Source organism: Episyrphus balteatus, chromosome 2 (assembly GCF_945859705.1).
Source record: "Episyrphus balteatus chromosome 2, idEpiBalt1.1, whole genome shotgun sequence".
Lineage (NCBI taxonomy): Eukaryota > Metazoa > Arthropoda > Insecta > Diptera > Syrphidae > Episyrphus > Episyrphus balteatus.
The window spans coordinates 84,076,196-84,103,182 of NC_079135.1; the positions used below are offsets into that span (position 1 = coordinate 84,076,196).

The following is a 26,987-nucleotide window of genomic DNA, read 5'->3' on the forward strand; positions in this document are numbered from 1 at the left end:
TGGCAAACGCAAAGCGAAAAATGAATTCTTACATAAGAATCTATTTAATTTTTGGAACCCAAACGCGAAGCGTAAAAAAATATTGCCCACGGAAGAATCAATTTTGAGGTGTGAAAATAAAAATTCGGGCGAATTTTTATTTTCACACCTCAAAATTGATTCTCCCGTGGGCAAAATTTTTTTCCGCTTCGCGTTTGGGTTCCAAAAATTAAATAGATTCTTATGGAAGAAATTTTTTTCCACTTTGCTTTCCACCAATTAAAACATGTGGGATCTATTTGTTTCTTATCATTATGTTATTCAAAGTTTCTTTTGCATTTAAAGAATCTGGAACAAAACGCGAATAAAATATAACAAAAGTTATAATTGTTCATTATTGTTTTATATTTCGAAAAGCGTGGGGCTTATGTCCCACTTAAATGAAAAATATATGGAGCTTATGTTCCACTCAAGTGGGATATAATTCTTAAATTTAATGTCAACCCACTCAAGTGGAACATAACTTCCATAAATAAAAAGTGGGTGCTATATCCCTGGGCCTTTTGTCCCTGCGACATGTTTTTGTACCTTCTTGAGACAAATCTGTTAATGAATAAATAAGAGGCACATAAGACAAAAAACTTTTTTGGAACCTATACCTAGATTGGATGGACATAAGTCCCAAATTGGTATTGGGGCCATTCTGCCTTAATAAATTAGGGCCTTATATGCCTTTGAAAATAAAAGAGGTTAGCATTTTAATATACGGGTTAACTTAGGTCCACTTCTATGCTCACTTTTCTAGCATTCGTCCTTATTTCTCACTTGGGACTCGGCGTTATTTCACTTTGACAAAGCGCAATAAGGCCGAATGTGGAAATTCGGCGTTATTTCGCTCGGCGTTATTTCACGGCACCCCCAAATACATTGAGTTTTATTTAAACTAAAAACACAAAATTGGACGCACTTTCCTCAAATAAAAAGTGGACTTAGAACAAAATATGATGGGACATAGAACAATTAAGAATACTCGGGTATTTCAGAAAACTACTTACCAGTGTTTATTGTTCTATGTCCCATTAAATTATGGGTGCTTTCATAATCGCATGGTTGCTTTATTTACATACGCTCATTTGTGATCAGACTAATGTCTGTATCGTCTTTTACGACATGTTCCTTCTTTCTTTAAGTTTAAAATCATTGCGCATGAGAATTTTTTCATTTGCACATTTGCGCTGCAAATATTTGCGTTTTACATTTATGAACACCTGATATTCGTCAGACTTGCGCAACTTGGGTTTTTTTAACAAAAACGGTTTTCAAATTCGGAAAGAACACCGTCAAATTAGAAACTGTAATTCGGAAATCTTTTCATGTTAATGAGTAGGTTAGATACGCTGTTTCAATCAAATTTGTAAAAATGTATTTAAAAAAATAAACTTGAAAATGGCACAAAATTCGTTAAATGCAAAAATGCATTTTATCCGTTTCTGAAGGATAAAACTTCTGCATAACATATGTACATAGGTAAGACTTAATTAGGAACATCAAAAAATAACAAATTCATTAATGGCCGCGTAACGTCCACTTCTTCGATGAGTTAGATGACGTCTCGTCCTTGCCACTGAAAAACATATTGAAATTTATCCAAATTTCAGGATGGTTCAGGGAGGCCCACAACACTAACTCCAACCCGTAATTCCCTAAACCCTTCCCTTACCCATCCTCACTCCTGCCCACCCTAACCCTGGGGATCACAATGGATCCATCGAGATCCGAGTGGGATAACTCGACTTGTCGGATTATCACCCCGTTCAACCTAACCTAACCTAACGTCCACGTTCCATTCAAATTTGCCCATTCTCCTTTAAGGTCAAAAACTATCATGGGAAAGAAAAAAATTAAACATTGTTAATAGAGAAATTATCATTAGATAATAAGCAAAGGCATACCAAAACAAGGGTTTTCTTAAATCATCGCCATAGAAAAATTTGTTTCTAAATATTCCTTATCTTATTACGGGGCACCCAGTACATTATTTCCCCATATCAAGTAGATCTGTGGGTAAAATTGCAATTTCTTTTCTCTAGTAAATGGAAAGGTCAGAAAATTGTTGTGAATAAACTGTATATTGTTTTAATTTTTTTTTTAAAAATGTCACTTCCTACCACAACATCCGTTTTCGTTTCGACGTTGACTTTTGGCACACCCTGTATACGAAAAACCAAAATTTTTTTACATTTAATCATTTAAAAGTTATAAACTTTATGGCAAGGGCGCCATCTTGTAAAGAACATAGAAGCTTCGAGCATCAAAAACCTATTCGAATTCATAAAACCAAAAAGATCCTAGAATTCCTTTTCTTGCTTCTGCGTTATTGTTTTTTTCCGCATTAGGAAAGGAACTTTATCCTTTCTCTAAGATAGCAGAATAGCTGGTCTGGTCTTCTACGAAAAAAAACTACTCGAAATCGAAGAACGTAAAGTTTTTTTTTAAATAAGCCCAGACGGACACAGCTTCGTTATTCCTTTTTTGAAAGATTTTAGGTATAGGTCTGGTAATTCTCCAGACATAGAAAACGTCTTTTGGAGCTTTTCCCCTTTTGTACGTTATTTTTTTATCAAAATGTATCTTTTTTTAACTTTTGTTTAAATCAATCTAGGTATGACTACATAAAAAGTTGAGCTTTGGCTATGGCAAGGTACTGTTAAAAAAAAATAAACTTCCAGGTTTTTACTAATATTCTTAGAACGATTGAATTTGTTTATAAGTTTGTATTATTGATGCATGATTTCTACGATTTTTTTTTGGAAAATATTGTTGATTTAAAAAAAAATCCAACTACAAAAAATGTACATGAATTGTTTATTATTAATTAACAGTCCACTCTCATAATTAAGATGATTTAAAATATGCGTCATTGAATTCGTAGTAAAAATGATAACGACAAATTTCAGTGAATAATGACATTAAAGAAATTACTGACCCTTAAATAGTGATAACATTTAAAAAACAAACAAAAGTACCTAATTAAAATAAGTGAAAAGTAAACAGCACATCAAAATACAATACAAGTTATTGTTTTATTGTCTTGCAATAAAATAGTTAAATGGCTTAATTAACGAGATTACATGAGTCAAATGTAAGATGGCAACAATTGTATTTTTTCAAGCTTTTCATAGGTTGTTATAAGCTTTTGGATTGTTATTGTTATCAGAAAAGTGAATTGTAAGCTTCAAAACTGATTCCTGCTGACAAATGTATTTACTATTTTCAATGTATTGATTTTTACTGTCACATCACTGAATTTACTTTCGTTCGCAATAATTTTCCCCCCGGAATTTATTGTGCTATTATAAATCTTCCCCGAAATATATTTCCAGGGAACAAAAAATCATATCAAGTAATGACAAATTCCGTTGTAAAATTTATTCCTGATACCAAAACCTTATCAAACTTCTGTTCTCGTCTTATGGGAACTAAATTCTTAAATTTAATTTTAGTATTCACTTCCATTGTCCATCTTCCGCTAGGTAGAATTTCTTTTTGAAATTTTTATTATGAAAAAAAAACTTATTTGATGGAGTTTTTCCATTTTGAGCCCAAGCTCAGTGTTCTTTGTAGTTTTTAGCATTCTCAATACATAGAATTGCAATTAGATTGGGAACTTATTCAAACTTTAAAGCTTAGATAGCAAAAATAAGAATAATTGGCCTGGCATTGATTTGTTATTATAAGTTTCGCTAGATTATTAGGAAGTGCTTTTATAGGCATAGTGAACATATTTTAACCATGTGGAAGACCATGCTTAAAACGATTGCAGAACATTTCTAACTTTGTGGTAATCCCTGAATGTCAAGTAGAAACCGTTATTTCTGTTATTTTTGTTCATCTGAAAATGATCCATATAAAATAAAAGCAAACTATGAATAGTGACAAAAATCGGAATGTATTTTTATGTTTAGTTTTATTTAATTTTTTTTTGTCTATCTTTTGGCAAATCTGTTTTTTTTTTCTCTCTTGTAATAATGTTTTGTTATTATGACACATTTTTTTTAAGTATGCATTTTTTTCTTATATAATTTAAAATTATGTATTTACTTACAAAATATCAATTTACACTGAAATAATACGTTGTTCAGATTTTATGTAGCCATCATTCAACAATCGTTATTTACATTTTGGTAAAAACATATTTAAAAATATGCATGTATGTAATATTTTGTTATTCATTATATAAAATTTTTCACAGTTTAATGGAAACACTATTAAAAAAAACTTAAAACTCAAATTTAAAATTTGTTTATTAAAAAAAATATGAATAAATCATTTAAAAAAAAACTGCGGAGACAAATTTAAATCACATACTGTTAAATAAATTACAATATTATTATTATTATTTTTTATTTTTGAAAAATATCATTTTGTATATGTTTATTTGTTTGAAACTCTGTTAACTGCACGATGTTTTTTTTTTTTATTATTTTTTTTTAGTTAACAAATTTGTTTTTTACAATATTTTCAATTTACATAGTAATAGAAAAATATATATATTTTAAGCTAAGAATTAATCGTTTAATGATGTTAGACAAACGATGACCATAACCATCGTGTCATGTAGAAATTAAAAAAAAATATTAGAAATAAAGTATACAATACGCTAAAAATTTAATTCTAGTGTTAATAATTTAATAGTAATTGATTTTCAGTTATTTTCAACTAGCTATAAACTACCGCGATCGGGATATGTCTGTCATTTTTTCTTGATGCGCTGAACAATCCATTCTAATCCCTGGTAAAGTCTGTAAAAAAAAATTGTATTCAGGTAAAAAAATATAGTTTAGTTATGGAATGCAACTATAAAATTATTATTATTGACAATTATTTTGTTTACTACTGTCAAGTTAAAAAAAGCTTTATAGTATATAGATGACAATTCTCTGTCCCTAGTAGACCCTTTTTTTACTTGCGATATACATATGTATGTGGGTAATAAAGTTCAAGTTTAAGATTCCTTAAAAAAATAGAAATTTAGATAACAATCAGACATGACATTACGGTAATAGAGAATCTGCAATTCTGTCTGTCTTTCTGTCTATCTATTTTGTATATTGGTCTCAATTCTTTCTCGAATAGGGTTCTAACGATTTTAATTTTTAAAAACTGTCTTCCTCAAGGTATTGAACTACCTATTACTGAAGGTACGCAGTTACAATTCCTCGTTAAATGTGGCGCAAACATGTATTTTCAGAATCAGATAACTTCTCAGTTTAGTACAGGAAAGATAGAAGGCTGATTTTTTCAACATTTTTTTCAACATTTTCAAGAAGGGTTTTCGAAAAGCTTAAGTCCTTAAGTTTTCGGGGCACCAACCCCCTGGCGAGGTCCGCCATTTTGAAAAACGCGAATTGATCTATGTATCTCCCAAAATATTGGTTTGACCGAGTTCGTTATTTGACCAAAGTTGTAGCTAACATAAATATCTTTTTTTGTGCATACACTGTTTTTTCGTGAAATTAATATTTTTGAGGTTACCTATGTCATTTTATTTTTTATTTTTTCGGTTTTTTAAAATTTTTTTCAGTCCCTATGATAGTAACATAATGTTTATTATCTTATCAGTCGTAGAACATCAAATTTTAAATTGTTTGGTATACTCATAAAAATTCTGCTATTTTTCAAACCAAAGATACAGATCAAAAGAGCAGTCCAACCTCAATATGGTTGAAATAAATATGATTTTTCAATGAGGTAATAAAAATAAAGGCTAAATGGTGCACGTTATGTCAAAACAAGAAAAATAGGATATTTTATTACAATTAGTAATAAATTAATTTATTTTGATCATATACCCGAAAAAGAGGAAAAAAAGGAACATTTTTGTTCACGGCCGTTTACAAAAAAAAAACGCATTAGGAAAAGTTGAAAAAGTATGAAATTGATCAAGGGGCACGGTAGTGCCCAGCCAAGTTCTCTAGCAACTTTGGCACTACACCCTTATTTACAGGAAACAACTCAGGCCATTTTCGAACCCCCTCTAACTTCCACACCAAAGATGCTAGAAATTTCAAACTCGCTACATTTGTTGAGCTGTTCGAAACCAAACTCCTCACAAAATTTCAGCCTCTTACGATGAGAAGTTTCTGAGATATAGGGCTTCAAAAATCGCAAAAACCGTAACTGACTGACTGACTGACTGACTGACTGACTGACTGATTCACTCACTCACTGACAGATCATCAAAATTATGGAGAACTTCCCGTTAACGTAGAAACTTGAAATTTTACACGGTGATAGGACTTGTGGTGTATACAAAGGAAAAAATCGAAAATTTGAGATTTTCAATTCAGGGGGCGTGGCATCCGCCCATTCCCGCTGAATTTTCATCAAATATTATAGAGCACTTCTGATTATCGTAGAATCTTGAAATTTGGTTGAATGGTAGAGCCTGTAGTTTATACAAAGAAAACAAATTTTAATTTGAGAATTTCACCTAGGGGGCGTGGCAACCGCCCATTTCCGCTGAATTTTCATCAAATATTATAGAGCACTTCTGATTATCGTAGAATATTGAAATTTGGTAGAATGGTAGAGCTAGTAGTTAATACAAAGGAAACAAATTTTAATTTGAGAATTTCACCTAGGGGGCGTGGCAACAGCCCATTTCCGCTGAATTTTCATCAAATATTATAGAGCACTTCTGATTATCGTAGAATATTGAAATTTGGTAGAATGGTAGAGCTGGTAGTTAATACAAAGGAAAAAATTTAAAATTTGAAAATTTCAGCCAGGGGGCGTGGCAACCGCCCATTTCCGCTGAATTTTCATCAAATATTATAGAGCACTTCTGATTATCGTAGAATCTTGAAATTTGGTTGAATGGTAGAGCTGGTAGTTTATACAAAGGAAAAAATTTAAAATTTAAGAATTTTAGACAGGGGGCGTGGCAACCGCATATTTTCACTGAATTTTCATCAAATATAGAGATTTTCAATTCTATAGCCATACCTTGCAAAAAGTAGTGAAATCACAACAAAAACATTACTGTTAAAAAAAGAGCCAAGTTCTCCTATGTTGAAATTATGCTGGCACAAAAAGTACTGAGATGTAAAAGTGTACCAAGTTCTAAAGTTTGAGTTCAAATTCGTACCAATAAAATTTTGATTGTTTACTTGGCAATTTTTGAAATAACTTTAAAAATCGGTAATTAAAAGAAAAATTGTTAAGGGAACAATCAAAATTTTATTGAAACGAATTTTAACCCAAACTTTAGAACTTGGTACACTTTTACATCTCAGTACTTTTTGTGCCAGCATAATTTCAACATAGGAGAACTTGGCTCTTTTTTTAACAGTAATGTTTTTGTTGTGTTATTTTTACTTAATGGCGCATAAAGCGATCGAAAATTTATACCAGTTGGCAAGTTGGATATATCATATATGCAACTAACAACCTCCTCTTTTCCTGATTGAAGCAGATAATTTGTTGAAACAATGAAATATAAGATATAAAAAGTGATTTGAAAACATTTTGAAAAACTTCAGTTACATTAGATTTGCAACAGAGCGGAGGAGCTGTATATTCCATTTCATGCTCTGGGATTTAGAATGAAGAACTTGCATTTGAAAACAGTTATATAATTTCGAAACCATATTTGAATATTTATAAAATATTGAAGTTCTTAATTTTGGAGAAGATGAAGTTAGTTGTTGTTCTTTAATTATCACTAAAGACTTTTAGTGTATAAACAAATGCTGCTGATTTGTTTTGATAAAATATCACTGACTGAATATATATAAAAAAAAAAACAAAGTCGTGTTAGTAACGCCATATTTATATATGTAACTTAAGAATGGATGGGTTGATTTTTATTAACTTTGGTTTGGTTTGCAGAAAAACGTATGTTCCCAAATAATGAAGCAGCTTTTTGACAATATCTTGTTTTTTGTCAGTTCCTATAGGCTTCTACAAGATTCCTCGGGAATTGAAAAAGTAATATCCGTTTGCATCGCCGTTTATTATTTATATCACAGAAACTTAACACGTTCAAAAAATAAGTTGGCGTTGTATTTTTTTAATGCATTATGTTTAACGCGGTACGAGCGTTAAAATATTAAAGAGGATAAAAGGAGTTGTCGCTGCACATCGGTGCACAGTGCGGCGACCAGTGGAAAAAAGTCAAAAAATTTGATCTTCTAAAACGGGTTTTGAAAAATGCAATATTATAGCCAGACTTCTAACTAGACGAACTTTTTTTTGTAAAATGCACCTACAGCAAGCTAAACAACCACTTAAAGCTAACATGTCAAAAGTAGGCCATTTAGTGATGATCTACGAAGCGCTGCACCGCGGAGTTAAATTGCTCCAAATAAACCGGTTTTTAATTGGATACTCTTAAGAAGAGTAAGCTTAACATATTTTATTGGTTTTTTTTGCACTCGAAAGCTTTCGATCGTTTCAATAATTGGTTAAGTAACGGTTTATTTCTCCCAAAAACAGCTTATTTTCAAACTTCAGCATCATTTTTGATTCACGTGCATTCATCAAAAAAGTTAATAGGTTATAAAGTGAAATAAGAGGAAATACGACCTTTCCAAAAAGGTATCATTCATCCGCGTCCACCCGCGTCCCTGCTGGCTATCACTGTTTGTTTCAAGCCTTTTTACACACAATTTGTATAAAAAACGCACTTTTTGAGTTATAAAAATAACAATCCTTAGTGTACTTATGTGACAAAAACTTATAACCGAAATAAAAAATGTTTTTATACACTATTTACTTGCCATGAGACTAAAAAATAATGTTAAAAGAAAAGATTATAAAAATCAGGCTGTTTTGAATTTTTTTCATACTTTGCACTGAATCAACGCACTGTGCGGTGAGAGGGAAAAACAGAAGTGGATAATGCATTTCAGATCCGTGTAGTGCGGCTAAAAAAAGCATCTCTATAATCGAGAGCTGATGGAATAACTCATGCGCTCATTTCATTCAGAAAGACCATCTCAGCGTCAGCATACCTTTTTTCCGGTGCTATTTGGCCAGAAAAGCGAAGTCAAGATGAATAGTGAACATTAAAATCGTCCAAAATGACGATTTAAGTGCGAAGATAATGGGATAATTTAGATAGAATGAGACAGAGCATTAAATTCATAAAAAGTGTAATTTCTGTCCAAGTTTGTAATTCGTTATTGTGATCCCAGTAGATGGCGTTGTATCTAATATTTTGGAAAGCGGGCACGTCGCAAGAAAGATACCGAAAGCCACATTTAGCTATAAAATTCCCGTCTCATCGAAGGACGAATTCATCAACAGAGTGTAACCAAACATCATTCCTAAACAAATCTTAATTGATTGAGTGAATGAGCAAATAATGTGACAAAATCCTTCTAAATAATCAACCACATTCTATCAAAATTTCCAACAAACTTTTCAACTGATTTTTTTGAAATCATTCGATTTGCGTGGTTTGGCAATCATTCTGCCTAGAATTTTGCTGCCCCATTAAAATTTAGGAAAAAACGTAGAACAAAGCTAAATGGAACTTGAAAATCGTGATTGGGGAATTTTCGATATTCATATTGAAGTTTATATGCAGATGTATTTTTTACAAGAAGTATAAAACACACACTTATTAAGTGGTGTCAATAGTGGTGTCTTAGCCAATCTGTGTATTAAACTATCATTAAAAACCTTTCATAAAACACGTTTTTTTCTACCTCCAAATCCTAAATAGGTGTGAACTCAATCTCATCATCATGAGGAGCAGGAAAACGTCTGCCGGGTAGGCTAATTAAATATAAAGATCACTTAACTTCATAAGAATTGTATGTATTCAACAATTTTGTTAATACAAAATTTATTTCGAAAGTCTGATTTTGTATTGATACAACTCATAAGATGAAAAAGCGAACAAACTTTGCCTGATTTATATAAATTTTAAAAAAATCGATGAAACGTTTAACAAAAAAATATTTATTGTAATGTTTTCTTTTTTGTTTTGGTATACACGACCTAATTGAGTTTAAATGTACAACAATAGCCCATATGTTTGCAAGTTAAATGATACTCACCCTTCGCCTGTTAACGCACAACACGCTTGTATGTGCCACTGATGTTTTTTAATTGAGGTTAAATCCAATTGTCTTGAAATTTCAGCAGCTGACATTGAACCCTTTAAGTCCTTTAATAATAAAATATATATTATAGAGTATAATTTATAATAAAATATGTTTAAAAAAAATTTACTTGTTTATTTGCATATACGAGTAGACTAGCTTTACATAGATCTTCGTGTTGCAACATTCGATATAATTCTTCTCTTGTTACAGCTAAACGCTCTCGATCCGTAGAGTCAATAACCATAATAATGAACTAAAAAGATAATTTTATTTATAGAAAATTTTTTAAAATAAATTTAAAAAAATTACACACCTCTGTGTTGGTATAATATGTACTCCATGCAGCACGCAAACTTTGTTGACCACCTAAATCCCATACTAAAAAGTGTATATTCCTCCAGACTACTTCTTCTACATTAGAGCCGATTGTTGGGCTAGTGTGCACCACTTCGTTCATCAAAAACTGATATAGAATTGTCGTCTTTCCGGCATTATCCAAGCCAACCATAACTAATTTATGTTCTAAAATGATAATTTTGTAAAGATTTTTTTTTTTGTTTATTATCGTGGTTAGATTAATCTTTGTTTTATTAGTATTTATCAGCATGATTAAATGGGAGTAATGGATAGATAATTATGAAGTAATTATCAGATTTGGATAAGCAGAAAGATAAATTATCGTTAATTTTTGTTTTAATTGACAGTGGCGTCAAATCTAGTTCAGTAACGGCCGATTTCTTCACAGAGTCCTAGCGCTAGTACCGGTCCTAGTCCAAAAGTTAGTACTCAAATCGGTATCAACTCATTTCTTCACCCAAGTACTAAGCCCTAGAACTGTCAATTTAGGACCGAGTACTACTTAGGACTCGGTACTAGCTAGCTCCTCAAAATTAGCTAGGACCTGGTTATTATACCAATCGTTAGTACTCAAATCGGTACCAAGTGATTTCTTCACACAAGTACTAAGCCCTAGTACTGTCAAATTGGTACCGAGTTTTACTTAGGACTTCGTAAAAGTTAGAACCTAAAAATCGACAGTCTAGCGACGATAATACTCAAATCTTATTGAGTTTTTGCATTTATTTTAAAATTGTATGAGCATTTTTGAACTTTGGTGTGTTTTGAAATGTGTAATTTTCGAATTTATTGATTTTTATTCTAATTTTGGCATTTTGTAATTTTTTTTTTTAAAGATATATCGCAATAGCAATGCAGTTTTTGAATAAATTATTATGAAATAAAAACGTTCGCTTTGCAGAAAATTATCCATTTCTAATAGGAAAACCACAGTTTATGAAAGTATAAATGAAGTCACCTGCATACAATTTTAACTCAAAATATCATCTTTCGGCACTATTTTACGGGCAGTGGTATCAGTGATGGCCGTCCGACATCTGTCTTCCAAATTCCAACACAAAATGTCTTCTATTTACAAATAGTAGGCGTTTTTTTGGCATAGCTATCCGCAGCTTGGTTTAGCTTCTATTCATATCCGCAGCTGCATGTTGTTAAGGATAGGATAGTAATGCCAAAAAAAAAAACACAGCTAGTATTGCAGACTATGATCAAAATTGTCTTCATTAGATTTGCCCAATGACTGCTATAAAACAAAACTGCACCAAAACAATAAATATTCAGTTTTCAAAAAATTTATTTTTATTGAGTTATGAACATCCTCAACGCAAACTGTCTTTTAAATAATTACTTATTTTAACATCGTTTTTCTTTCGGTCGGTGACTGCTTTATCTGTGGCTTTCCCAGGTTATTGAATTAGCTACGATTCGTTGGTGAACTAGCTATCAGGCTTGCCGGCACTTGTGAACAAAATCTTGACATTCTCTTCGTTCTTGATTGTGAAGGTTCTTGATAGGATTTATCTTCTTTTCTTGTTGTTCTTGTTCTCCAATCATCACAATATTTTTTAAATAATTTTAATGGTTATTTCATTAAAAATGGACTGTTTTTTGTCTGTTAATATTTTGTAAAATTTGCTGAAATATCAAAATAAAATATTTCAAGCATCAAAATGTTGTCAAAATGACAGTTATACCAGTTTTATACGAATTATTTCTTAGGACCGCGTTGTGAACTTAGATCAGGTCCTATAAATGTGAAGAAATGCTCAGGTACCAACTTTTTGTTAGGACCGAGTATCAGAGCTAGGACCTGGTCTAGCTAGACCGGGTACTAGGCTGGCTTAGGACTAATGTGAAGAAATTGGCCGTAAAACCAACAAATAAAAAAAAACACATTTTCATAATTGAAATTGAATTTTAAAAGAATTAAATTGAAAGCAAGTCATTTTCGTGCCGTTTTAGTAAAAATGTTTGAGGCAATGACTAACTATCTTTACTTCGGAGGCGATATTTGTTTCCGTATTATCCAAATGATGTTTTCGAGAAAGTTGCAAGTGCGCGATAATTAAAAAAAAACAGATTTTTAAAAATTTTAGATTACATTTTTCACAAACTTATAACTTCGATATGGTTTTGTTTGTGCCACCATTGTTTTCTTAAGTCGCATTCTTTACAAAAATAAAATTAATTTGAGACGATTTTTTTTTTGTTGAATAAACCATGTTCGGCAAATTGTCCATGACAAAAATATCGTCCAAATATTTGCTTCAAATTTGATTTTTATTTAAAGGAATTCGACATTATAATTGATTTTATATTTTAAATTGTTTTCTTCTGCATAAGTATTTGAAAAAAAGAATATGCATTTCATATGTGATAAATTAAAGATATTTAGCCATCAATCTTTGTACTTATTTTGGATACGGACTGATTTACTGATGACGGCCTTTGTAAACTTATTTATATTAAATTGAGTTTTTATAAAACATGGAACTGTTAATTAATTTGCAGCAAAATGGCGTATGAAATGAAAAATATTTTGATTAATTAATTATTTTTTATTATTAGGCAATGTTTTAGTGAAAGAATTGTAAAAAACAAAAATCTTTTATGAGCGGAGGAAGCAAAATACTGTTGCAAAGTCGGGATTTTTCGAAATTTCACAAAAACTGCATTTAATCGAAAACCGTAAGTATTTGAGATGAACAAGTTACCAAATTCTGAGAGCCCTAAAGTTGGCCTATCAGCATATTTCGTTTGATCCATTACTTTTGGGACACCCTGTATATAATTTTAATAATAGCCAAAAATAAAATTTAAAAAAATTAAATTTTTAATTTTTTAAAAGAACTTGAATTTTTTTTTTGAGATGGTTTGAGATGTTAATAATAACTAGAAAAAAATATTTATAAAATATGTATAAGTTTTTTTTTTTTTTAAACGGCCTAACGATTTTGAAAAAAAAAAATCTAAAAATGCATTTTATTAAAAAAAAAAAAATTATTGCATGGGTACTTGTTTTGTAGCTCAATTTCACTTAAGGTGATGTTTTTTTTTTTTTTAGAACGAATTTTATGTTTTTAATTTTTTCTTCGTATACATTTACCAAATTTGTATGTAAAAAGTGTTAACATTTTTAGCAACTTGAATTCTTAGAGCAATTCGTCCGTCATCATTTAAGAAAGATAAAAATTAAAATTTTTTAAAGGAGGTGAAACGCTAGAAAATTTGTTTTTTGAATAAGTACATATCTTTTTACCACAGGTTGGACAAACGATGATTTTTAGTGTATATCAAAAATCGAGAAGGAAAAACGATTGCAATTGGATTGATACGACAAACAAGATTGGTTGGTTGGCTAACATGGACAAGTACCGTTCAAAAATTTTGAGATCGCAGTTCTGGGTTCAAATATCTAAACATAAAAAAAGGAATTAACACACATGTTTGCTCCCCTCGTTGATATTTTCAACACACTTTTGTTTTACTTGCTATAAAGGTTCTAATGGTCATGGTTCAAATTATTAGCAATTTAATGAGCTTCAAGCCAGTATTATATTTTGTGAAAAACTTTCCATAAAAGACAAAATTACCAATAATTGAAGAATTCGGGTATTTTTGACATTTTTGTATTTTTGACAATGTAGCGATTGGAGCTAGCGTCTGAAAACTTAGGATGCGCTTTTAATCATAACTATCAACAAATATGCTAAAAAAAAAAACTTGGGGAAGTGACAGACATTCTGATTTATACAGATTATGTGCTATAACCTAAAATTTTTAATTTAATTTTAATCTTCAAACTTTTGTTCTCAATAAATGCATTAAAAACTAAAAAAATATTCATTTTTTAAGATAACAAAACCTCTAAGACTTCGAACCACCTATAAAAGCTACTGAAGGAGAATTAAGTAATTTATCAATCACTTATCAATTTGATTGTTGTAGATAACAACTGATTGTCATTATCAAGACACTATCATTGTAGGTTGAATTGACAGTGTCAAGATATTCTTATTTATAAGTAGATCGAAAAAAGTCTACTTTACGAATTTAGAAACTTACATAATACATTTTTTTGTACGGCTTTTGAAATGCCAAACTTTCATAATACATTTTTTTTTTGTACGGCTTTTGAAATGCCAAAAAATAGTTATTAAAATCAGTTACATCAACCCATCGAATGCTAAAAGACATTAACAAAATCATCAATTAAAAATAATGCTCGAAAAGTTACACATTACTCAAAATCGGTTAAAATACAAAATAAAAAATACATCAATTTTCTAAGATTCCTCCAGGCAACACTGATTTGTCTTGAAAACAAACAAAATTTCACTTTTACAAAATGTTTTATGAGCAACAATGTGAATAAAATCTATTGTTTTTCTTTTCAACAAATTCTTGCTTCCGCATAACGATACTCGTACATGATCATTTTTACGATGCTACATTTTTTGTATTTTCAAGATCACCTAACACAAATTTTAAATTATTCACCGAAATTCAATGTCATGTGTTAAGTGTCACTAAGTAAAGCGAAAAATAAACAAACAAACAAACACCCTCTTGTTTGTGTTTCCTATAGCAATCTGTTCAAATATAAAATCCACGTCCACACAAAATTAAGACCAATTCAATTGGTGTGTAGAGAATTAGGAAGTTGATATGCCAATCAAATAAAGAAATAAACTGAATGTAAACCTGTAATGCCTGCTTGAGGTCATCGATCTAATAAATTTGTTCAGAAAGTGAAAATGGATTATCGTTTGGATTGCAGGGAATACGCGACGAAATGATGCGCACCGGAAACCTGATTCGCGCGAATGAAAATGAGAGTCCAACTAGACATGTTGTGGAAGAGTAAATAAATAAAGCTAGTGTATGGACGGACACAAGTCTGTCAAAGAGGTTAACAAAATGCCATACCTAATCAGGTTATTATGAGCAGGAAAGAATGTGTGTGTTTTTTTTATTATTAGCAGAGGGATAACCGTTGTTTTCTACAATATAAAGTAAACACGCAATCTTATTAAACATGAAACCAAAAAAAAACATATGTATGTATATTCCACAAGAACTCAAGAACAAGTTCATAAGAGCAATAACATTGCTTTAGTCATAAGACAATAAAAATCTTATCAACGATATTTTCATTAGAGATAAGTTGAACAAGTTGAATTTGTTTACGTCGCTCGCTGTCAGATCTCAGATTAGTTCCAAGGTAAACAGAAATAATTAAGTACACCACTATGCACTTAGCCCAAAGCAAATGGTAAATAGTATTGACTGCACATTGCAAATTAAGTCTTATTAATTAAATAGATACACGGTTTTTCCTAGTCCCAATTTCTTTTTTCGATTGAATGAGTAATTTCAATGTATTATGGTTAAAAGAAGTTTGAGAAAAAAAACCTTTTTTTTTTTTAAATAAATACCAACGGAGAAATTATGACTTTCCATATATTAATTCCACATTTAGCTTTTTTTTAACAGTTGTATTTCCATTGCTTGTTTTGCGTTGATATATTAACCCAGACTGTTTAACAGTTAGAAAGTGTTAGAAACAATCCCCCTAGTGTCCTTAAAGTCCTAACAAACCCAATTTCGTGGTTGGGCAAAAAGTTCTGCAAATTTATTTTCAAACATTATTTTTAATAACAAGTAAAGAAAAAAAAAAGACTTCCAATTTTTTAATTAAGTATTTTTCGGACTTAACGACCACGATAAGTGCAACCTTATCGAAACGTCGAGCCGTTGTCATATTTTATATGATTAAAAGTTTAATTGTCGCGGTAAGTCCGAAAAATACTTAATTAAAATGTGTTCAAACCGCGAATATGAAAGTTTAAAATTAAAAATTCCAATTTTTTATTTCAACTTTTTTATTTTATCAACTGGTGCTGGAAAAGGTTTATTATATTTGGCAAAGTTTGTCTTTGTTGTTTGATTTTTGAGCATGTTATTCTACGGCACGTGGCTCATGCGTATAAATACTCATATAAAATTTTTTTGTCACTACCTGTGCTCTGCCGTTCGTTTAATGTTAAATTTTAACCCAAAATATTTGTTAAAAAAAAAATATTTTAAATATAAAAAGCAGACGTTTTTACTTGGTATTTGAACAGAATTTTAATGTTTATAATTTTGGAGACTAAGCACTCATACACATACAGCTACATGAACAAAGAAATAGCATATAATGTATTTTTGATTTTTGTTACAAAAATTGAATTTACTTGGACCCTATGAACTTGAATATTTCAATTTTTATTTCAGGAGATAAATTAGCTAATGTGGATTCATAAAATTAATAATAAGAATTATTTCGTTTAAACTAATTTTGTAAAAATTATAATTAAAAAAAATAATTTCTAAGAAAAATTCTTACAATAAAAATTAATTATTACCAATTTAGTACTATGTAAGTTGACCACGATATTTCAAAGTTACTTAGCACTTTTTTGGTATTTTGTACCAACATAATAATTATTGAGTACAAAGAGTTTTTTTTTTTAATTGTAAACTTTATGGTATTATGCCGAAAATAAAAACATTTTACTTCTTACTACTACTACTATTCCTAATACTAGCTACGTACCAATATATACAATAAAATACAAAAAATATGTACATAAAAGATCAAAGGTCAAACTCACTAACTGCTATTTATATTGTGTGTACTTAGGGAGTTTTACCTTCGGCCCGACAATCTCTATCTTATTATACTGATTAGATAGACAAAACGATCTTTAAAACGTTTAGGTTCTTAAGGCATAATATTGAGCTCTGATTTTTGTTTTATTCAAGTTGATTGTATGTGTTTGCTAGTTTTTGGAACTAGACGTTCAACGAAATTGGTAAACTTGTGAATTTCTTTTCACTTTTGGCAACGAACCAACAATTTTTTGGTCGAGATTCTCTAAATGCTTATAACGTTTGCAGTATTTCAGGTGGAAGCCTGACAACTCTCCCAATAGTAACTTTTTGCCGAGTTCTAACTGATTGGTAGACCTTTTCTTGCCTATTCACATTAATAGATCCATAAATCGTACGTAGAATACTCCTTTCGAATTCGCCGGAGTGCCTTCATACATCTGCTTTCGCTCCTTCAATTGCTTTCTCAGCATCAGCGTCGTCCTGGAAAAAATTATCATTTTGGCAGGGATACTAAAGCCGGGCATGTCAAGATACAACTTCATTCTACTAACACTTTCATATGCAGCTTTGAAATCTATAAAAAGGTGGTGTGTATGAGTGTTGAATTCTTGCGACTTCGGCAGAATTTGGCTTCTGAAATTCGTCAATGTTGGACTTTGCAGATCTGAAGTCACATTGTTAAGATCCAATTAGATAATCAGTAAACGGCTTACGACGACGTTCCCACAAAACACTTGATAGGATTTTTTGAGCGTTTTTTAAAAGGATAGGTCTCTTTTGTTGTCACAAAACAGCCGGTCGCTTTTTTTACGATTAGCTTTTCTTTGACCATATTTTACAGATCATTTGTGGAATGCTTTTGGAAAAATCCTGTCCACTTACTAAAGGTGACAAATCTATTGTGGATTCGGCTCTCAACCAACAAGCTCTTCCAATCAGCTAATGTGAATATGTGGTCAGTGGTTGACTTTTCTGGTTACACTGATATGGACCTTTCAGATGTTTGACGAAGGGCTCAGACATTAACATATGGCCAAGAATCGTATAGGCGATGGTGAGAAGACTGACTTATCTGTAGTTGGCGCAGCTCCGAGGTTCTCCTTTCTTAAGGATCGGGCATAAAATGCTAAGGATCCACTATGGGTGCCTGCTCTCTTCCAACCATATTCGTCAGATGAGTTTGTGCATATACGCAAACAAGTCACCTCATGCTTAAATAGCTCGATAGCTTTATTGGACACCATTAGCTCCAGCAGGTTTATTGGACTTATGTATAATATGAGTTCCTTCTTCTTCACCCATTTAGGAGGAACGGATCTGTTGGCCTTTATCGTCGACATAGAATGGTGTAACTTTGACTTTGGGCAAATTTGGTTTCGTCATCGCAATGGTAGAGATTGCAAAAGTGAACCCTCCAAATTCTCAGCATCGATTGTGACTAAAATACGATGTTTCCTTGATCGTTTTTGCAGACTTTAGTAAGTTCTAGATTTATAGCCTTGAGATGTTTTCTTTACCTTCTGGTAAATCCTCCGAACATACATAAGTCCTGCTATATCAGATCCTTTATTTTCTCTATCGCTCATTTTCGTGAAGCCTCATTTGTTTTTCCTGAGACGCCGATGTTCCTCCCTAAAGACCATTAGCTCTGGGTGCTTTGTTGCATTGAAGCATTCCAATGGGTACCTTCATTTTTGAAAAGATGGTTAAAGCCTTAGGTAGCTTATCTATGCTTTTGAATTCTTGACATATTAAAGGACATGACCCATTTTTGGGCCCAGGGCGTACACTGACGAGACTAGTATCAAATGAAAGCTTATATTGAGCTCTATTAGTGAGCCAAATATATTAGCATCAGTGGAAAGGTATGACTCTTACCTTTCATTTGGTACCAAAATTGTTTTTCTAGGTTCTATATTTTGGATGCTATGAAGAGTTGTTTCGAAAACTTCCGATTTTTTTGATTTTTCCGTCCCCAACTTCAGAGTCAAATATCTCGAAATCCCCAAAAGCATTTTTGAAAATATTTGGCTCACTAATAGAGCTCAATATAAGCTTTCATTTGATACTAGTCTCGTCGGTGTACGCCCTGGGCCCAGGCTCCATAGAAAAATGGGTCATCTCCTTTATTCCTAAAGATTTTCTATTCCCAAAATAATAACTACACAAAACAAAAAACAAAAAAAACCCTTAAAACATGCCTGCCTAGGGTGGGTCAAAAAAATGGAAATTCGTTTTTTTGATTTCGTACTTCGAAAACTCGATTGCTAGACACCTCTAGAATATACTCACCAAATATGAGCTCTTTATCTTAATGGGAAGGTACTCCGCTTTTCAATTTTCCATTTTTACATCAAGCTTCTACCAAAAAAAAAAATAATTTTTTTATTTATTGACTTTTTAGCCAATTTTTTTTGTAGAAAATTGAACGCTCTACAAAAAAGGTTAAATACACTTGTTTGAATTATATAACCGTTTAGTAGATATTTGAGGTCCAAAAATCGAGAAAATCTTTAAAAATTCGTTTTTTGTTCTTAATTTTGTAACAAATTAAAAAATTATAATAATTAAACGTGCATGACATATTCTTGTAGGAAACATATTGCAGATCCACAAAAAAGGTCTCATTAACTTTTTTTATTAATCTAACCATTTGAAAGTTATTCGAGGTCAAAGTTAAACAAAAATATAAAAATTTTTTTTACTTTTCAAAATTTTCTAATTCACTGAAAAGTCATTATTATTTAATTAGTAAGATGGATTATTGTAGGGGCTTAAATGTTCTACAAAAAAGTCCTTAGCCTCAAATTGGTTGCTTTAACCGTTTAGAAGATATTCGCATAAAAGTCGCAATGCATAGGGACCATAAGAAAACTATTGAAATCAGTGGGCATTGGTTTGGATGCGAATATCTTCTAAACGGTTAAAGCAACCGATTTGAGGCCAAGGACTTTTTTTGTAGAACATTTAAGCCCCTACAATAATCCATCTTACTAATTTAATAATAATGACTTTTCAGTGAAGTAGAAAATTTTCTAGCAATCGAGTTTTCGAAATACCAAATCAAAAAAACGGATTTCTTTGACTTACCCTAATGCCTGCCCCGTACACAAATTGAATTAACATTTTTGTAATTAAGCAAACCAATTATCCAAAACATTTTTTCAACAAAAAACAAATGTATAAGAAATACAAACAAAAAATAGGGTTACTAAAATACTCGACAAACGACGATAACCTTATGGCTTGAATGTTCGCATATCAATGTGTTGTTTTCAATTCTTATTTAAAGAAACAATCGCAAAACAAAATATAAAAAAAAACTAAAGCAAAACAAAACAAAAAAAAAATACTATTCGAAAATTATGCAAATTAACAAAAAGAAACCTAAAATTAGAAACCACTTTTACTTTTTAGAGGAAACAAATTTGTTTGATGGAGTGGTTCATTGTTAAATGGAAAATCACAACCTCAGACGACCTTAAACAAAATAAATTAAATCAAAGATGACAGATAACTTTATCGACAGCCACTTTCTTGTGATATTTTTGATGATAACTTCTTTTTTTGATAAGAGGGTGAAAGGAAATTAATAAAAATTAGAAATTAACAAAAAAATTATTCCAACTTACCCTCATTGCCAAACATGCTCCAAAGTTTTGAAATCAGCAGCCCCATTTTCGTGTAATTTCTTTGCAATGCAAATCAAAATCAATTTTTTTCTGGTTGCAAAGAAATAAAAAATCAACTTTCACTGATTAATCCACTGGTCGATCGTTGACGAAGAAGTGAACAATGAAAAAAAAATGCAGATATTTGTTGTAATTCTTCTTCGTTGATTATTTTGTAATAATAATTGTTGTTAATTGAGGCCATGCAAGAAGGCCTTTCCAAGACAAGAATTTATTGAATCGTTACAATTGAATTGATTAATTTGACTAAAATCGCGGCAAACGGGGGCAATTATTAATTATTATCTTTTTTATATCAAACATTTAGCTTGGTTGATTTTTCTTTGTCAAGAAATGTGTGTGTACCATTTGGCATAGGAGTTTTACTTCTTTTATCTTTCTTTTTATTTAATGAAAATGTTAATGTGGAATTTATTGGTAAATTCAGTTCATAGTGATTTTTTTTTTAATTTAATTACCACTTTAACACAGTTAGAGAGAAAAAGCACTTTTTTTTTTTTATTTTAATTTTATTAAAGAGAACCAAAGACGTTTGTCACAGCTGCCATGTTACGCCATTTTATTTTTTTATACTTTTTTTTTTTTTTTGCTTTTGAAGTTTTATGTCAAAATTTTGGTTTCGAGTTTCGATGTTATTCGAGTATCGAAAGAGCATTGCCAGGAATGTAATAATAGGTCTGTTTGGGTTCTTTTTGCACAAAAATATGAAACCTGTCAAATTTTAAGGAGTGGGGATGAAATTCTCTCAGAGAAAGAAAAATTGTGTAAAAGTACCCAAACGCTTTTGGCACAAAGTTTTCTGCTACTTTTTCTACAACAACAAAAATGTAAACAACAACACCAATTGAAAAAAAAAATAAAGAAAGGAAAAATATCAAAACATTTTGTTTTGTTTTACAAACACTTTTTTATTCATTTTTTCATAAATCATTTATAAAATAAAGCACTTCTTAACCATTAAAACACAAAAAAATAAAAATAAAAACACAAAACATAGCCACATCGCCATGTTTTGTACTTTGTTTTGTGCATTAAAAAATGTAAACACAAATAAAAAAAAAAAAAGAAATGAATAATATTAAAAACACTTTGTTTTATTTTTGAAACACTTTTTTTATTATTTTGTTCATAAAATATTAATTTGTTTTGAGCATTACATCACTAAAACGAAATAAATAAAAAAAAAACAAGAAAAAAATCCACGCCACCATGTTTGTAGTTTGTTTTCTTTATGTTGTGCGACAAGAACAAATAAAGAAAAACAGAGAAAGCACTACCTTTTGACAGATTTCAGATTTTTGTTCGATGAAATTTTTTGGGCAGAAATTCGCAAGAAGGGGAAATTTTTTTCTCTCTCGCGGCCATCTTTTTTGTGAAAAAATGTACTATTTCAGAGTACCCAAACAGGAATTGGGTTAAAAAAGTTGAAAAAAGTTGAAATATTTCTGTTTTAGGCAGTACCCAAACAGACCTAATATTTAATCGCTATGTCAGCGTTTATATAGAACGATTTTTTCAGTTGGTGGACGAAATAAAAGCTGAAACACAATCACGCTTTGCCGTCGATTTTGACAACTGCCAAAAGTTCAACCATACGAAATCTGTGTAACCTCCCACAATGACGCTTTTCCTACGTACGCTTTTTTTGACAACCGTAAGGAAACGTAAGAAAGCGAGCAAAAGTTCAACCAGACTGAACTTTTGCTCGCTTTCTGACATTTATCAGACATAGTTACAGTCACCCACATAATTATTGCGCCAAATGTGAATAAAAAAAAATAAATTATTGCAAAACTAGGTGTTTTTTTAATTTCTCTTTATAGATGTTGCACATAAAAACGACATTGAGATATTTTAAATCAAAACAATTTACTTATTAAAAACAAAAATAATTTAATGATGTTGTAGACTGAGTTTTACTGGTAAAAAACAATTTACCGCTACCGCATACCCTCCGGTGTGGCCAAGCCTTAAGACCGGTGGTAATAAAAAACACACCTCTTATAAGAAAACATTCAAACCCAAACCAAATTTTGGAACATTGACATTCTGAAATCGAATGGAACAGAGGTCAAATCGCTTCTACTCAATTCAGTTTTTTTTGTGTTTGTGTTTGTTTTTTTCTTTGAAATTTAAAATGTCAAATATGGCATCCCAACTAGCACAACAGCTTCTGTAAATTGAAATCTTCCAGGTTCTACCTTTTATACAGCTTATATTGAGCTTGCTTCAGAATTTAACTGCTTATAGAAGTTCGGACTTGTTTAACAACTTCTAATAAGTTGTTTAAATACTGTTAAAGAAAATTAAACGAAGATTCAAAAAGCTAACTTTTGGTCTTAAAAACAATTTGTATAGTCTTTTGTTAACTCTCTTTTACAAAAAAATTGCGCTTGCGAGAAAAAAAATATTTTCACTTTTGTACTTTTTCAAAAAGTGGTGAATGAAGTTAAGCCTTAAAGCCTGGTACGCTGCTCGCGCTAAATTTTAGCCAAGATAAAATTCCCATACAAGTTATCGATAATATGTATGGGACTCATTTTAGCTCGGCTAAAATTTTTCGATAATTTGTATGGGAGCTAAAATTTAGCGCGAGCAGCGTACCAGGCTTAAGACTTTATTCAAGCCACAAAGTACTCAAACAAATCTATTTTGTGTTTAAGGCCCATTTGCTGAAACGAATCTTAAATATTTAAGTAAATCATAAAGGCCTAAGTTTCACATACCGGTTTGCACGAACTTAAAAGTAACCCCTAAATCTGACTAACAGGGCTATTCTGGAGTTGTGATGCTCACAAGTCACAATTTTTTGTGAGGTTATTTTTGTGAGGTTTCTTATGAGGTTCTCACAATTCCGTATTCTGCAAAAAACCTCATAAGAAACCTCACAGTAGACTCACCACAGAAGAGGTGAGTTCTCACTCTGACAGCTGATTTGTTTTGACAAGATTAAAAAAAAAAAAACAAGAACATACAATACGCACAAAGTAAATACTTGGATTCTTCGAATTATAAAAATAAAAACAATTAAAAACAAGGTAAAAATATATATTATTGTCTACTCATATTTTCTAATCAAATAAAATATTCTAGAAAAAGAAGCGACATGAATAACCCGAAGGAATCCGTCACTATCCAGTAAACACAGATGAAGTCAACAATATCCTATGGTCGGCGATGAGAGTGCTCCTCAGCATGTTCTACATAAACCGACTCCATCCCTCAAACAATAATAATGTAGATCCAAAGAAACGCCAGGAAAACAACCACCTAAAGCCCATGCAGCACATAGAGTACGATGTTCAATAAAAGTTCCATTTGTCGTTGATACCAATTGCCTCCTCCCAGCCAAAAGTATGATATCCGATGACGAAGGTGCAAGTAATGGAAGCCATTCAGATAATAAACCGGTAAAAGCAGTCCGTTTCCATTTTTTAAACTATTTTTAATTTTCATATTTTCACTTCAGAGTCAATCACGAGTGGGTGACAACTGTATTTGTGAAAGATTTGTTGGGCGATGAGCAATGCTGGAGGAAAACAATGACGATGAAGTTGGAATTATGGAACTTTTATTCATTATCAACCTGTGATGACAGCAGCATTTCTTTCTGAATTTTTTACAATTGTCAACAAGTAAAATTTATTGTTTTGTGGGATATTTCTTTTAAAAAGTTATGATTCAATCTTCTGTATAGGTTGCGTTGCATTCAACGTTTCCATGTACGCAAGTGCTACACATTTGACCGGTGGATCTCAGTCGGTTGACCATAAATTTATTCACTCCATCAGCACAACATAACCACTATAACCAGTCCAATTTACAGAAATCATATTCGCAGTTCGCACCTACTTTTGTTGCAAAACTTCATTGACTGCTGGTGGGATGCTCTAGCATTGAATGTGCTTATGTGCAATGGCTTGAGCATCTAATTAAAAGTTTGAGAATTTAAAATGCGCGAGTAAAAAATGGGCGAAAAGATACAGACGGACTGTGTTGCAATTTACTTCGCAGATTTGGACTTAGAATTCGATGGGTGGATCCGAATTTGACATCATGAAAACTGATGCTGTTTGTCAAATATATTTATATTCTAGCCGGTGGGTATTGCATTGATATTTTCGTTTAACTGAATATAAGCTAATTGGGTTTTGCTTTACACGTTACAGAACTGAATACTTTTTTTGATGCGTATACCTATTTTCGAAATGCCACCAGATTAGGTATATCGCGATTGGACAGTTAATATGTTGTTGCATTATTTATTCCACCTTCTATGAAGTAAGACAACAACAAAACACTCAGTGCGTTCCCATCGGTAACGGAGGAAGCAACACGTGCACCAGATGGTAGCTGACTTTTGTTGGCATGACAAATGTCCGTCTCCCTTACATGAATAGATGGCACAAACCCATGTATCTGACAAAAACACGACAAACTTTTGATTTTTGTTGAATACTAATTACATTTTATTTTTAGATGTACGTTAGTACATGTATAATTATAATCAAATCATTTTACTGAAAATAATATTAATAATAAAAAAATTAAAAAAATTTTATACAAATTCTTTTAGTTTGTTAAATTTATTCCTGTAAAGATCTTTTTATATCAAATATCAATTAAATTTTATTTTTTAAAATAGTGCTAGGTAAAACAAGTGAACTCTCAACGACTTCTGGAACTTGTGATATTTTTTGCATTGGGTGCATTCGTTTATGCTTTGGCATTGGCATCTTGTTGCTTTTGTCGATGTTGTTCCAGCTGGGGTTGAATTCGTTATTGCTGCTTCTGATGGAACACAATTTGCTTGATTCGCTGATGATTGCGATTTGCCCGTTGTTGTTTGAACTGACTGCGGCTTTCTTTTTTACAGAGCCAGGCTTATCGTGAACTGAAATTATTTTTTTCTTGTTCTCAACTGGAGGCTGATTTTATTGTGTGATACTGAAAAAAATTAAAAATATATCTTAAAAATGATAAATAAAAGATTACCTATGGTATTTAAATATTTCCAATGTAGCTAGAAACATGGTTTACGGACTTCGTTAGACTCTGGTTATTTTTATTGATACATATTAGGTGCTGATACGTTTGTTGTTATGCTTTGTTATGGTTAGGTATTTAACTGGATCGAAGCAAAAATTTGCGCTTTTGAGTTCATCTTTGATTCTTTGTATGCAAAGAAATCCTATGGTTCGAACATAGCTCGTTTGCTGTGCCTCCTTGAACTTGGTTTTGTAATGAATGATATGGTGAGGTAATGAATGATATGGCCACCCCTTGAGCTACTCCAGCTCTCTTTCGGTTTCAAGCATAAAGTCATTATGCTTTGATCGTCGTCCAAAGTAACGCCGATGCAAAAGCCATGTCGCAAATATAATTCGACGACTTTGAGAAACTATCTCCAGATGCAACCAACATCCAATGGAAGTCGTTTTGGGATACATTGCTTTGGGGTGTCTTCTTGGAATTGGTTATTGATTTTTATTTTTTTTCTGCAATAAGATGCAACAAAACAAGTTCTAATTCTATTTTTGTTAAATCACAAATTAAAAAAACCTTAAAATTGTTCCCAAAATATTTATGGAAATAAAAAATATCAAAACTCTAGTAATTTGTGAGTTGTGACCTGCTCTGGAGGAGATCACAATTTTAACAATTTTTATGAGGCTCACAACTTGTGAGGGTACGCCAGAATACGAAAAACCTCACAAAACAAAACTCACCTCACCTTATGAGGTTCTTGTGACTGTGAGGTTTTCGCCAGAATACGAAAAAGTCACAAAATCGAGTTCAACTCGAGTTATGAGGTTATTGTGACTTGTGAGGCATCAGTGAGGTTGTCCAGAATAGGCCTGTAAGATTAACATTATTTAGGATGAGGAAATAGTAGATCATAATACTACGTTTCCACCTACGCTAAATCCGAGATTTAGCTAAGTAGATTTAGCACAAATCTCGAGTTTTATTCTAAATCTCGGATTGAAAGTAGGTGAAAATCTTAGATTTAGGGTAGCTGAACCCAAATCTGAGATTTAGCGAAGTAGATTTAAAATAAATCTCGAGATTTATTCTAAATCTACTAAGCTAAATCTCGGATTTAGCGTAGGTGGAAACATAGTATAAGATTAACATTATTTAGGATGAGGAAATAGTAGATCATAATACTACGTTTCCA

At 31.5% G+C, this 26,987-nt stretch overlaps 1 protein-coding gene and 2 long non-coding RNA genes across 5 annotated transcripts; 1 reads left to right on the forward strand and 2 right to left on the reverse strand.

The window, feature by feature from the left end:
• Positions 1-4,265: 4,265 nt before the first annotated feature.
• LOC129909910 (ADP-ribosylation factor-like protein 5B) lies at positions 4,266-21,366 on the reverse strand. Of its 3 annotated transcripts, none has more exons than XM_055987071.1 (6): positions 21,265-21,366; positions 20,747-20,880; positions 10,411-10,619; positions 10,225-10,350; positions 10,050-10,159; positions 4,266-4,781 (listed from the first exon to the last, which is right to left on the reverse strand). In XM_055987071.1, exons 2-6 carry the CDS (start codon positions 20,790-20,792, stop codon positions 4,733-4,735), a joined length of 540 nt encoding a protein of 179 aa, XP_055843046.1. In that variant the 5' UTR covers positions 20,793-20,880; positions 21,265-21,366; the 3' UTR covers positions 4,266-4,732. The 3 variants fall into 3 exon arrangements, with proteins under 3 accessions (XP_055843046.1, XP_055843045.1, XP_055843047.1); XM_055987070.1 differs by having other exon boundaries at positions 21,152-21,361; XM_055987072.1 differs by lacking the exons at positions 20,747-20,880; positions 21,265-21,366 and adding an exon at positions 15,159-15,312.
• A 2,278-nt stretch (positions 21,367-23,644) lies between these two features.
• LOC129911556 (uncharacterized) lies at positions 23,645-25,305 on the forward strand. The gene is made up of 5 exons (XR_008771662.1): positions 23,645-23,844; positions 23,900-24,216; positions 24,276-24,441; positions 24,504-24,906; positions 24,976-25,305. It is a non-coding gene; the product is annotated as an uncharacterized LOC129911556 (long non-coding RNA).
• A 68-nt stretch (positions 25,306-25,373) lies between these two features.
• On the reverse strand, positions 25,374-26,668 carry LOC129911557 (uncharacterized). The gene is made up of 3 exons (XR_008771663.1): positions 26,369-26,668; positions 25,802-26,304; positions 25,374-25,753 (listed from the first exon to the last, which is right to left on the reverse strand). It is a non-coding gene; the product is annotated as an uncharacterized LOC129911557 (long non-coding RNA).
• Positions 26,669-26,987: the final 319 nt, after the last annotated feature.

Bases quoted from the DNA above. Each gene is read 5' to 3' on its own strand.
- LOC129909910 (XM_055987071.1), bottom strand. From the start codon at position 20,792: ATGGGGCTGCTGATTTCAAAACTTTGGAGCATGTTTGGCAATGAGG. The intron at 10,620-20,746 runs GTAAGTTGGAAT...TTATCATTTTAG, and splicing joins GAGCATGTTTGGCAATGAGG to AACATAAATTAGTTATGGTT. The intron at 4,782-10,049 runs GTGAGTATCATT...TTTTTTTTACAG, and splicing joins TGTGCGTTAACAGGCGAAGG to ACTTTACCAGGGATTAGAAT.